The sequence below is a fragment of the Megalobrama amblycephala genome, linkage group LG23 (genome assembly GCF_018812025.1).
Source record: "Megalobrama amblycephala isolate DHTTF-2021 linkage group LG23, ASM1881202v1, whole genome shotgun sequence".
In the NCBI taxonomy this organism is placed as follows: domain Eukaryota; kingdom Metazoa; phylum Chordata; class Actinopteri; order Cypriniformes; family Xenocyprididae; genus Megalobrama; species Megalobrama amblycephala.
In genome coordinates, this window is record NC_063066.1 from 17453017 (window position 1) to 17465695 (window position 12679).

Sequence of the window (12679 nt, forward strand, 5' to 3'; positions counted from 1 at the left end):
AGACATTTTATTAAATAAATACAGCCTTGGTGAGTTTTTGAACAGTAGTGTGTGTGTATAATATAATATAATATAATATAATATAATATAATATAATATAATATAATATATAATTATACTACTGATAACTAAAACCAATTTTATAAAAAGCTGAATAATTTTCAGTTTTAATTGCGTTTGCTTTTTATTGTGTCGTTTCTTTTACTAGAGTACTAGAGCAGAGAAAGGCTCATTTTCGCGAATTGTCTGTTGTAGGATTCCGTAGTGTGTGGTAGCGCGTCCCAGTGCAGACTACAAATGTAAGTAGCTGTTGAACGATGTACAGGGCTAATTAATGATGAAATCATGTAAAACTATTGTACCTGATATACTGAAGCGCTATTACTTAATAAAGAAAACTCTGAACAGCTCTCTAGAAGATACTAGTTAGGCAAAAAATAATTAGCTGTTGCTGGAGGCTGTTCAGTGTTAGCCTGCCAGCTAGCTGAATTTAATCATGTATTTAACAGTATAAATATTATAACCACACTTATTTAAACGGTCAGATATGATTGTTATGTATTGATAATATGATAATGTGACAGTCAGGAAAGTAGAATTCATGTAATTATTTAGAGCTGGAGTTACTTTAGTATCTACACAAATGTATCACTTTTTTGTTGTATTTTTGTATAATACATTTATAAAATATTTTAAGCTTTTTCTGAAGAGAATAAAGAATTCGTCCCCAAAACTCCTTAATTCTAAGAAAGCTTTTGAACAACAAGAGGGATTTTATATTTATTTTCTCTTTATTTGTGAACTTTAAAAATGTCATGATGTGCCTTGTTATAATGCTATTATAAACTTATTTCCAGCACAATGGCTGAGTGCACTACATTAGACAGTTTGCTGGAAATGGGCTTCGACAGAAACAGAGCGTAAGTGATGTCTCTACAGTGATGTTTACACACTGATCCAGTATTTTGCACTCACCCAGTGATTGTTTTGTAGGGAGAGGGCAGTAGCACATACTGGAAACCAGGGCATTGAGAGAGCAATGGACTGGTGAGTCATCATGGATACATTTTATACATTTTACCAGATGAAACAGGCTTATCCGGCCATGGCATGACTTGATGCCCTAAGTGAGATTAGGCATGACCAAAGGGAGGGAAAAAAATCATAATTTTATTTTAATAATGAATAATTTGTATTTTTAAATGCATTATTTATTTATTTTTAAATAAACTGCAGTGCAACCTGATTTTCATTGTAAGAAAAGGGGCAATTTAATTGCAATTTAATATAGTATATAATTAATTACAATAAATAATTTTAATAAATAAAAAATGATCTTTTTTGGACATTGCATTTACAGTTGTGTAACTGTACAGGTTAATGGAGCATGAAAATGATCCAGATATAGATGAGCCGTATGTTCCACCTGCTGGGAATACTCTTGGCTCAACAGAAGAACAGATCCAGTCTCCTACAGAAACCTCTGAATGTATGTTCTTCTAATGCTCCTTGCTCTCAATTTCATGAAATCATTGTGGTCAGCATTTCGTCACACAACACAAAATGTTACTTTCTCTTTCACTTTTGCCTTTAACCAAAACAAAAAGCAGCTATTGAAGGTGTAGAACAAGAGGGAGATGCCAAACATCCTATGACAGAGGAAGAAAAGAGGGAACAAGTAAAACGGTTTGTGCTTTGTACAGCTGACCTTAAAATGTATGAATGTAAAAAACACATTCAAAAGCTGACAAAAAGTATTGCTTTTCCCCCAGACTGGAGGAGTTGATGAAGGCGAGGCAGGAGGAGAGGAGAGAAAGAGAGCGACAGGAGGAGATAGAAAGAGAAAAGCAGAGGAGGAAACAAGGGCAAGAGCTGCTGCAGGTTAAACAAAAGCTTCAGGAAGACGAAATGAAGAAGCTGGCAGACCAGCGCAGGAGGGAGAAGATGGAGGACAGGCTTGCCAAGTAAGATGAGCATGAATACAGTGCCCGTTTCACTTTGATCAAGCACTTTCAATATTCAAAGGCCTCATGACTTTTCCAATATTTTGTGATTTACTGTATAAGGATTATGGATAAATATTTATATATATATTTTTTTTTTTTCATTAAAAGCTTGGCATAACTAGGAAAATATTCATGGTATGCCCAAGCAGTTATAAGATTTTATTAATTTACATTACTTTTCTAATGAAAAAAGTGATGCTTTTAAGAATAATTGGTTCTTCATATAAACAAATCACAGAGGATGCGTTAATATGGACATAAGGCCGTGATATTAGATAAATCTTTATTAATTAATATGCATCCATACTCATTTTCTTCATAGTAAAATGTCAGTGATGCGCAAAGAAAATTGTAACGTGTGAGCATGCAATAGTTTCTTATGAGTATGTGAAAGTCTGTATATATTTAGTTTTGCAAAGGTCCCTTTAGGGGCTCCTTATGTTGAGAACCATTTCTTTAAATGAAAGTAATAACCTGCGATTCCTTTCTCAGGCAGCGGGTTAAAGACAAGATTGCACGAGACAGAGAGGAGAGGGCACGAAAGGTATTAATTTATTTATAATGCTTTTAATTTGCTCAGGTCACATTACTGTTGATATTTCTCTCATGCCAAGTGCAGTATATCAAGTAAGGTTCATTAGTTAATCACTAGTTAATGTATTAACTATCATGAACTAACCATGAGCAATACATCTGTTACTGTATTTATAATCTTTGTTAATGTTAATGAAAATACAGCTGTTCATAGTTTGTTCATGTTAGTTCACAGTGCATTAACTAATGTTAACAAGATTTTAATAATAGATTAATAAATGCTGTAGAAGTGCAGATCATTATTAGTTCATGTTAACTAATGTAGTTAACTAATGTTAATTAATGAACCATATTGTAAAGTGTTACCAAGTGTATAAATAATAAATTACAAAAACCTGATTCTTGGCAGTTTGGAGGTGGTTCATCAAGCACGGGTTTGTCATCTCCCCCCTCTGAAGCCCCTCTACAGTCTCCACCTGAGAATCAAGGGGCTCCTCCTGCTAAGAAAGACTACGATGACTGTAGGATACAGGTACTGCCACATGCTGACTTCAGTTTAATTGAGCAGATAAAAATGATTCATATCAGTAAACTGAAACTCCTCTCTTACCCTACTTTGGTAATTAGGTGCGTCTTCTAGATGGCTCCACCTTGAGTACTGTGTTTAAGGCTCAGGAACCTCTGGCTGCTGTGAGAGTCTATGTTCAGATGAATGGGGCAAACGGACAGGATTTCAACCTCATCACCCCGTATCCTAGACGCGTATACACGGATCTAGACATGGAAAAACCCCTGCGTGAGCTGGGTAAGACTACTTATATTAGGTTAATGTCGACTAATGATATAGAAAAAAAAACTGATCGCTGTTCTGTCTCTGAGGAATCAACTTTTTTCACTTTATACTTTGTTCTCAACATCAGTCATTTATGGAGCTTTTGTTTTACTTGACAGGTCTGGTGCCTTCTGCCGTCCTTGTCGTGACCAAGAAAGAAATTAATTGAAATGATTATAGAAAAAACAAGCTGTTCTTCCAGAAGTCAAAGCAAGATCAAGCAGATTACTCTGTGGAGACTATGTATCAGTGGACTTATACTGCAGTGATCACACTCAACAAAGAGCCAAATATACAATGCAATGAGTTGATCAGTAATTTCATTAAATGTAAACCTGCCGATACCGCTCAATAAAGGGCCAAGTGAGTTCTCACAATGATGAACATTGAGAAGGTGGTTGTTACCTTTGTTTCGCTACATTGGAAATATGACATTTTCAACAATAAAATTAATCTAACTCATCTTAGTTGTATGAGTTGAATTGTATGATGGCTTTGGGAGTGAAGGCAAAATTTGTAAATAAGCAGGAGCTTATTTGGATATTGGAAAGAAATTATTTCAGTTTATGTCTTGTTTTTTTTATCATTTTAATTTAGATGGTTTTAATATATAATTAATTCATTATGCAGCCCCCTTAAAAGTTTGCTGAATTACCCTATTGGTCCCTGACCTCCTGGTCAAAAAATACAGTACAAGATGATGATGAAAGTCTTCAACAGCTGTTGAAATATGAGCAAAGTTAAAACTTCATTACAAACATATCAATTAAAAATTGTTTTATGTATAATATATTTTATTAAAATTATAAGACAGTGACTGCACAGAATAAACTGAATTTTAAACATTGTAAAAGAACTTGCTACAAAATGGTCAATGGAAAAATGTTCACAATACATTTCAGGGAGTCAGTAAATGTAACTTAATTCACAGATAAATTACTTCAAAAGTAAGTATGAACCAGTATATATTTATATATATACAAATGCATTTTAAGTTGCAAGGTGGCACATAGTACAAAAATTCCAGGGAAAGACAGGGTCACGCCCTTTAAAAACACAATAATAGGTTTATACATTTTATCCCTCACTCTTTTGACACTGGCTCAAGTTACGCACTGCTACGGCTTTCTGAGGATTGAGGATGTGTGAGTGGATCACATGAAGCAGCACCCCAGACCTCCGTCTCTGAAGAGATTTAGCTGGGAGGGTAGTACTGATTATACTGGTTCCATGGGTTTTGGTAGCTGCCATACCCTCCATACTGCTGCAGAGACACAGGGACAATATTTGTATACAATACACATTTTAAATCACCAATGCACTGAGTTTAATCTTTGAAAGGGTAGATGCAGTATTTTAACAATACGATTTACATGTGCAAATTCAATTTTTTACCTGATACCAGCTGCCATAACTTCCATACGATCCACTCATGTCTCCGCCCATCATAGAGGGAGGTGGTGTTGTCATGGGAACGTGAGGCATCGTGGGAGGAGCAGTCTGTGGAGGCACCGTCAAGGCAGATCCATCGTCCATTTTGTTAATCTTTTCTGGATCATCATTATCGCTTGAGGAATATACAGAAGCACATTAAAAAGTCTTTCACACAGCTAAATATTGAAAGGGTTTGTTTTTTGAGCTTACCCATTCTCTGCTCCTCTCTTTGCATTGTGTTCCTTTAGCAGCTTCTGGTGCTCCTCATATATGCTCAAGACACTGATAACATACAAGCAAAACACCTAAATAACATTTAAGTAAACCTATTAATGGAGAATCCACATAATAATAAGTAGATTGTAGTGAGTAAATAATAATAATAAAAAAATTAAAAAAAATTCTGACCTCTGTACTGTGGTCCCAAAGTCCTCAGCAAACTGCAGGCTGCGCTGGGAGAAAAGGATTTTGGTCTTTGGGGAGAGAGGAGCAGCAAGTGCTTTGGCCACACACTGCTGAACACCACCTCCATTAGCCCGCAGGTCACCTGACATCTCCAGCTCCAGAAGGTTCTGGTACAATCTACCATTATCCTGAGGAGCCAAATGCCAGAATACTGAAATGAGCGAGTCATAAAATATTGGTACTGTGATGCATCATATTGTGATAATTTTCAAGAATAAAGAATTTTCATATCATAGTAAGATATAAAGACTGAAATAAACTACTATTCAAAAGTTTGAGGTCATTACATTTTTTGAAAGAAGTCTCTTATGCTATGATAAAAAAAAATACAGTAAAAACAGTAATGTGAAATATTAATACAATTTAACAGAACTGCTTTTTATTTGAATATATTTTAAAATGTAATTTATTCCTGTGATGCAAAGCTGAATTTTCAGCATCATTAATCCAGTCTTCAGTGTCACATGATTTCTTATTATTATCAATGTTTAAACAGTTTTGCTGCTTAATATTTTTGTGGAAACTGTGATGCTATTTTAATTATTCTCTGATGAATAGAAAGTTCAAAGGAACAGCATTTATTTGAAATAGAAATCTTCTGTAACATTATAAATATATTTACAGACACTTATGATTAATTTAATGTGTCTTTGATGAATAAAAGATTTTTTTTTTTTACTAAGCCCAAACTGCTTGTAAAATGTCAAACGCTGGTATTTTACCGGACTCAGCTCTATGGCTTCCTGGAGAACAGTGCGGGCCCTGGCAGGGTTCTTGCACAGCTTGTGAAGGAAGCGAGACAGTTTGATGGAGTAGAAGGCGTGGAGTGTGGGGTTGTCTTTACTCTGGTCCACCGTCTCCTTCAACAGTGACTCTGCCACATCTAGATGCCCTGCTCTCCTCTCCAGACCTACCCTCCTCAGACGCACAGCAGCCAAACCAGGGACTGTTATCTCAAGGGATTCTAGAATACGCCGTGCCTCTGAATTATTACCTATGGGAGAGAAGACAAACATATGTAAAATACAGATAATGCAATAGCTGAAGACAAAAAAACCCACACATTTTAATTAAAAAGTATTAAAATGTTTTATCTTTCAGATTAGTGTATTTTCTATGCTTAAGCTGACATTCTCACCATGTTTTTCCTCAAATAAGGCCCACTGAAGGTGGATGCTGTGTTTGTACGGAAGATGGATTTCACAAGCTCTGTGGTACACATTACGCACCTCCTCCAGCCCGCGTGGCTCCAGGTAATGCACATACTGTAAAGCACACAAATAAATTACAAAAAGCAACAAAAAAGGTCTCAAAATAATAAGGCAGATCATTGTGATATTTTATAAAAGGTAGTTTGATGTCCTTTCCACTTACTTTATCCCAGAATTCCTCATAGAGTGCACAAGCAATTAAACAGCGCTCAAAAAGAATCAGTACTCTCTCGTGTCCAGCTACACACTCTTGTTTTGAATCTTCATGGCCTTCCACGGCTGTCCCTTCAGCAGCCATTGCAGCTGTTTCAGCTTCTGCTATCTCCCAGTCCAGATAGCTCTGCCAGGCTTTCAACTGAGCTCTATCCAGAGGCTTCACGTGGAAATATGGCCTTTTAATCTGGAAAAAAATGGAGAGAGATTCAAGCAACAGGAAGGTAAATTGCTTTGATGAAGTGCTTTGGTGACTGGTCTGATGAAAAGGGTCGCAGCATAGTCTGGCTATCACCAGACCAAGCTCAGTTTAAAATTGAACATTGGTCTGGTGAGTTTGCTATGTATTTCCTACTGCACAAGAGGCGTGATCAACGAGCAGGGAGCTAGGGAGCTGATTGAGACGCAGGGTTAGTTTGTATTGGTTTGTAGCATTGATCCGCGGTTTGCAGAAGCAGCAATGGCATCGAGCGATTTTTGCAGGTTGTGCAAAAAAACATGAAAGTGATCGGTATTTACACCCACTCGAGCAATTTGTTTGCTAACTAAAGAAGTCATTCAGCATCGTCGAGAGTTTAAAAGGCGACTCTGATACTGTTCTGGTTCAGTGTAAATGAACGCGGAATATAGCCGCCCTAAACTACGTCATTGTCATGACAACCAAAAAGAATTCCAGTCAGCTCAGGCAGCGCGAGATTCAAGAAGCAGGGAGACGAAACATATAGAGCAAATAATAAAAATATTGTCTACCATCAAGGGGCATTTAAGTAAAAGAGTCCTGTACTTACATCGTGAAGCAAACCACCAAAATAACAGCAGAGAATCATTGTGTGTCATTAATCGCTGTGTGTAATCTTCCTATGAAGAGACTGTCGGATCAACGCTCTGCTATATTTCTCTCAGATAAGGTAAATGCTTAACACAATCGGCGGTACTGTGATTGTGCATTGTTATTTTGGAGTGACGGGTAGATCAGATAGAGTTTGAAAGCTGCTTGCCGTCGCTTCTCTATCGTCATCGTGGATAAGCCAGTCTGTGATTGGTTCCCGCAAATGTGTAACAGCGCAGCAGAAATTAATGCACGGGTTTCCAGACTGAGTTGCCGAGCGAAATCAAATCGCCGGCAGATCAGGCTGGGTTTACCCAGACTAGTCGCAGCATTGATTTTAAACAAATCACCAAGACAGAATTCAACGAAATTCTCAGCGACTTCTACGGAACCATCAGAAGCTCCAAAGGTGAAAAATATGGCATCAGCAGGTACATAGCTTTACGTGGCAGTCTCTACAGATATCTGATCCACCTTTGAGTTTGTCCTGGTGTTTAATGAGACAGGGAATTCACCTCAACAAATAATGCTTTTGCTGGAGTCGTGAAGACACTGAGATGAGAGGGCCATGATAAAACGGAGCATCACACACCGATTTCAGGATTTCAGCACCATTAAACACACCTGAAGGACTCGTAAATTAAGTCTGGTTTGACGTGCTGTGCAGTAACATTTTGGACGAAGAGGGAAAGAGGGTAACCGAGAACTCATGCCAGGCTCATTTTTCGCATTTTAACCAACAAAAATGTCACAATAAGCTTTAACGAAGAAACGCTTTGCGTCAAGCCTAACAATGCCCTTCAGCCGTGACTTATTCACATTTCAGCACGGCCGCTAGTACCTCATTGCTTACTTAAAATAACTTTTCTATTGGAATATATTTTGTAAATGTAAATTATTCCTGTGATGCAAAGCTGAATTTTCAGCATCATTAATCCAGTCTTCAGTGTCACATGATCTTTCAGAAATTATTCTATTATTCTGATTTGGTGCTCAAGAAACATTCCTTATTAGCAATTTTGAAAATTAATAATTAGAGTTTAGTCGTCCCCCCCATGATTCTTTGATCAATAGAAAGATCAAAAGAACAACATTTATTTGAAACAAAATGTTTGTAACAATGCAAATGTCTTGGCTGTCACATTTGATCAACTTAATGCATCCTTGCTGAATAAAAATATGGATTTCAATGCAAAAGCACAACTGTGAAGCATCTTTCTGAGAAACAGTTCTGGAACTTACAGCGTCCTCATAGTTCCATCTCTTCCTGACTTCTGCCTCATTTTGTTGGTATAGTTCCTCTCTACTGATCAACAGGAGCTCCTGCATCTTCTGCACTGCTTCTTCCTGCATAAAAACATATTAAAGATTAAAACGATAATCTCTACATTCTCACATCAAAAGAAAACCCTCTAGCAAAGTGGGTTAGAGTTACCGAGTCCTCGCCGTTGTCTGCAGACTCTTCCTCCCCTGGCGGCCTCTCCTCTTCATCTGCAGTGATATCAGATCTCTCTTTTTTGGCTTGAATCTGGCTCTGTTTGTACTCGGTCCTCACCTTACTGTACTCCTCAGGAGACAGAACGTCCTGAGGCGGGTGGGAGGTTAGATGAGTTTTCAGTCTGAGTGAAGAGACAGAAATTCAAAGAACATTAGCCTTGATTAACGTAAGGGTCATCATGATTTTTATGGACTCTGAAAGCAAAAGAATTTTTGTGATATTTTGGTGATCTGGATTTGAAGTGTTTAACTGCAGGTGTTTGACAGTTTACCAATTAGGCTTTTGTTGATGCATTCAGCTGCATCTAAATATAAAGGGGGAAAGAGATCACAGAATATGAGCGTGAGAAGAAATTGTAACAAATTCTCACAAATCCATGCGTGTGTGTGTGTGGTACTTGGATTGTGTGCCTCAAATCTGAGGAGTTGTGCGAGAAAAAAAAATTGTTATGACAAATAACATATGGTCTATGAGCATAGCGTACTTTTCATAATGTGTGTTGTAGAGCTGTGTGGGGATCCTCAGTACTCGGTCATAGACACTGGTCATGGACTTCAGGTTACCCTGCTCCTTCTCCCACTCGGCGTACAGATCCCACAGCCTGTCTGAATGGAAGTCCCAGCCAGCGGCTGCAACTGCCTCCTCAAACACGCTGAGGAGAGGACAAGACTTTACTTTTCATGTTATACTGTTTCTTGGGATGTTTTATTGCTGTAAAGTATAATATTTAAAGTCATTATGAATTCAAAACTGACAATTCTTATTTTTTATGGCATACTGCAGTGTTTATATAAATGACTTATCCATGTACATAATCTTTTTAAATTTATGTGCCCTAGTAATCTTTAATCAATGACATTAGCGTCTCCTGTCCTTTTCAACGGCATCTCTTCTCTGATGACGTGCGTCCTCCAACCAATCACTCACATGAGATCGCAGCAATACCAAACAACAATGATCCAACAATCCAATCAATTCTTGATGGACAAAATTAAGTCCCGCCCAACAGTTTTGCTTGTTAGAGAAGCCATTTCACTCAGATATGTCACAACAGGGAATAAAAGGCAATCACTATCTCCGTTTTATTCTGACTTTAAGCTTTAACTAAAGGCTGAAATACACAACACCAGGCATCATACACTTGCTGACTTTGTCACTGGTAACAGAGAAAAACTGGGCATCATACACTAAATGACTGAGGACCACATACTACCTGACCTTCAAGTTATTCCAAACACAACATATTCAGTCAGAAACTCGTAGCTAGGAGATGCATTACAAAAACAATATGTGTTCTGAAATTATTTCAAAATATCAAACATGTCTGATATCCTCTGACAGGTTGTATTCATAGTCTGAAGCCAAAAATTAGACTATGTGGCCATCATACACTACCTTATTTTCTATGAAATCAGTCAACTCAAATCTGCAGACTGTAAATCACGGGGCAAAAATATGTGTAATGTGTTCAAGCCTTAATTCGTGCATCTTTGCTAAAAAGTGCTAAGGAGAATAACTTTATCGTAAAGGTATTTAAACACTTTTAAGTAGCATTAAATTTACTTTTCCTTTTGCTTAAGAACACTTGCTGTAATTTTTTTTCTGGCTAGACAGAGCTTTAACAAAGATGCAACAAAAGTTATTCAACAAAATCTGATCACATATTATCACCACTTCATCTCCTGCCTCTTGCTCTTCCCCTGCATCTGTCTCTTGGCTGGTTGAGTTAACGTGGCATCAGTGGCGACAGAATTTCAGACAAAATCTGATATTACTGGAAGGAGAAAGAGGTCTAGTAACAAACTGGATCTAACAATATTATTGAATAAACATGGAAGCTGAAACTGCATCCATACCTGCGGATACGCCGTGTTGACTCTGGCAGGTTCATGTTAAGCGTTCCCAGCAGAAGGTTGATGTAGTGGATCCAGAGATCAACACTGAGCGGAATGGCCTTCAAACCTCGTTCACACACCTGTCACAGGAACCAAATAGAGTTTTAAATTTCCGCTTCAGTATTATGAACAAATCGTTTTTGAGGATTACAAAATTGCAGACCAATCAGAACGGTTAATATAATAACATGACAACCATAAATGAGGAATTTTTTTCTGTTTTGAGATTGCTTTTGTTCTTTTGTATTTTTATTCAATAACTGAACTGTCCATCTATGCATGTTCTCACCTCTTCAGCCTTATCGTTGTGTCCGACCTGTCTCTCAAGGTCCGCAAACTTTTTCCAGTAACCGTAGCACAGAGGATACCTGACCAGAAATGCATTCAGGGCTTGACGGGAAGCTCTCATGTGGCCCTGTAGATAATGAAATGAAAAACATTAAACATTTTGGTGTCGACCCAATAACAAAGCAATATTATCTGTTTTCAACCCATTCACCTCTTGTTCACAATACTGCAGAAGGTCAGTCCAGCTGTTAAAATCTTGAGGATTGTCACTGGTATGTTTCCAAAGTCTCTCGAAGTCTGTCGGCATCTCTCCCTCCTCCTCTTCTCCTTCTGCTGTGTAGGATGCCGTTGAGACGCCTGTGTCTCCTCCATCAGCACCGCTCTTCACTGACTCCACTACATCTGGTTTGGGAAGGTCTGCAACCTCAGGCTCATAAAGCTCTGTCACAGAAAACGATGTGTTTGATTAACTACACTGCAGTGTACTTAAGTCATGTTGGTGATAAAATGGTTTATCCAAGTCAACGTATGTGGCAGTAGCTAAAACTGTAATAAATTATGTATTTAGTGTTCTCGCTTTAATCTCGCTATAAGAGTTTATTTTATTGTTTACATATTACGTTGACGTCATGTGCTTCAAAATAATATTAATTATCCATTTATATGTTAGTCTGCAATTTAATCATCGTATTAAACTTGACAGTGTGTCAAACAACTCTTACAGTATCAAAACACTCAAGTTCGGTTCAATAAATCACTGTTAGTTAGCAAGCTAGCTATATTATGAAGACGTGCTCGTGTAACTGATGCATTAAAGCATTTAAGAAATGAATACGACAAATCATTCATACATGCTTACAAACTCGGTATTTTATTAGGTAACTTTTAAAGGGAAACCTGGAGGGTTTGTGAGTTTTTCCCCGTTGTTGCTCAGGTCCTCTAAGCCTTCCGCCGCCATTATTTACCACATAACAAATGACGCGTAAAACGTGCGACCCCTGCAATTTCACATTACTGTCGCAGTAGATAGACGACAGCAAAATCTGAAATCTCAAAATAGTAAATATAGTTTTAAAACTTTTGGAAGTGATATGATTAATATACATTAAACAAAATAGTCTGACACCACTTTAAGTTTAACATGACTCCAAAAATAATGTTTTATGAATCAACACAATCCATGCTAAATTATCTATTTATTTTAGCTGTTATTACTTTTACCCCCGGTTTCACAGACAAGGCTTAGGCCTAGTCCCAGACTTAAAATGCATGTTTGACATATTTTGCACTGACATATTTTAAAATATGTCAGTGTCTGTCATTGTTTTGTCTAAAGATGCACACTAGTAATGTTTTTTTTTTTTTCTTCTAAGGCAATGTCCCAAATGAACCAAGGCATAATCCTGGTTTAATCTAAGACCTGTCTGTGAAACCAGGCCCTAATTTCAAATTGGCAATTTTAAATGGAAATATT

General features: G+C 37.4%; 2 protein-coding genes across 5 annotated transcripts; one reads left to right on the forward strand and one right to left on the reverse strand.

Moving 5' to 3' along the window:
- The first annotated feature begins 220 nt into the window (after positions 1–220).
- Positions 221–3834, forward strand: ubxn1 (UBX domain protein 1). Of its 2 annotated transcripts, none has more exons than XM_048177011.1 (10): positions 221–299; positions 858–920; positions 994–1047; positions 1377–1489; positions 1608–1686; positions 1773–1964; positions 2499–2550; positions 2950–3072; positions 3168–3345; positions 3492–3834. In XM_048177011.1, exons 2-10 carry the CDS (start codon positions 862–864, stop codon positions 3539–3541), a joined length of 900 nt encoding a protein of 299 aa, XP_048032968.1. In that variant the 5' UTR covers positions 221–299; positions 858–861; the 3' UTR covers positions 3542–3834. The 2 variants fall into 2 exon arrangements, with proteins under 2 accessions (XP_048032968.1, XP_048032969.1); XM_048177012.1 differs by having other exon boundaries at positions 1611–1686.
- Positions 3835–4145: 311 nt separating this feature from the next.
- On the reverse strand, positions 4146–12370 carry si:ch211-114c17.1 (pre-mRNA-processing factor 39). Of its 3 annotated transcripts, none has more exons than XM_048177009.1 (14): positions 12089–12370; positions 11417–11646; positions 11207–11332; positions 10879–10997; positions 9507–9674; positions 8960–9143; positions 8767–8871; positions 6646–6882; positions 6410–6536; positions 5994–6265; positions 5215–5399; positions 5017–5088; positions 4768–4939; positions 4146–4633 (listed from the first exon to the last, which is right to left on the reverse strand). In XM_048177009.1, exons 1-14 carry the CDS (start codon positions 12309–12311, stop codon positions 4568–4570), a joined length of 2286 nt encoding a protein of 761 aa, XP_048032966.1. In that variant the 5' UTR covers positions 12312–12370; the 3' UTR covers positions 4146–4567. The 3 variants fall into 3 exon arrangements, with proteins under 3 accessions (XP_048032966.1, XP_048032964.1, XP_048032967.1); XM_048177007.1 differs by having other exon boundaries at positions 4146–4636; positions 12089–12365; XM_048177010.1 differs by having other exon boundaries at positions 4146–4636; positions 12103–12264.
- Between the last annotated feature and the right edge of the window lie 309 nt (positions 12371–12679).

What these genes read in the sequence shown, in the direction of transcription:
- ubxn1 (XM_048177011.1), top strand. Translation starts at nt 862, where the DNA reads ATGGCTGAGTGCACTACATTAGACAGTTTGCTGGAAATGGGCTTCGAC. An exon ending in TCCTACAGAAACCTCTGAAT is followed by an intron (nt 1,490 to 1,607) that starts GTATGTTCTTCT and finishes CAAAACAAAAAG; the next exon opens with CAGCTATTGAAGGTGTAGAA. An exon ending in ATGGAGGACAGGCTTGCCAA is followed by an intron (nt 1,965 to 2,498) that starts GTAAGATGAGCA and finishes TTCCTTTCTCAG; the next exon opens with GCAGCGGGTTAAAGACAAGA.
- si:ch211-114c17.1 (XM_048177007.1), bottom strand. Translation starts at nt 12,311, where the DNA reads ATGTATATTAATCATATCACTTCCAAAAGTTTTAAAACTATATTTACT. An exon ending in TCAACACGGCGTATCCGCAG is followed by an intron (nt 9,675 to 10,878) that starts GTATGGATGCAG and finishes TCCTCTCCTCAG; the next exon opens with CGTGTTTGAGGAGGCAGTTG. An exon ending in CTTATTTGAGGAAAAACATG is followed by an intron (nt 6,266 to 6,409) that starts GTGAGAATGTCA and finishes TCTCTCCCATAG; the next exon opens with GTAATAATTCAGAGGCACGG.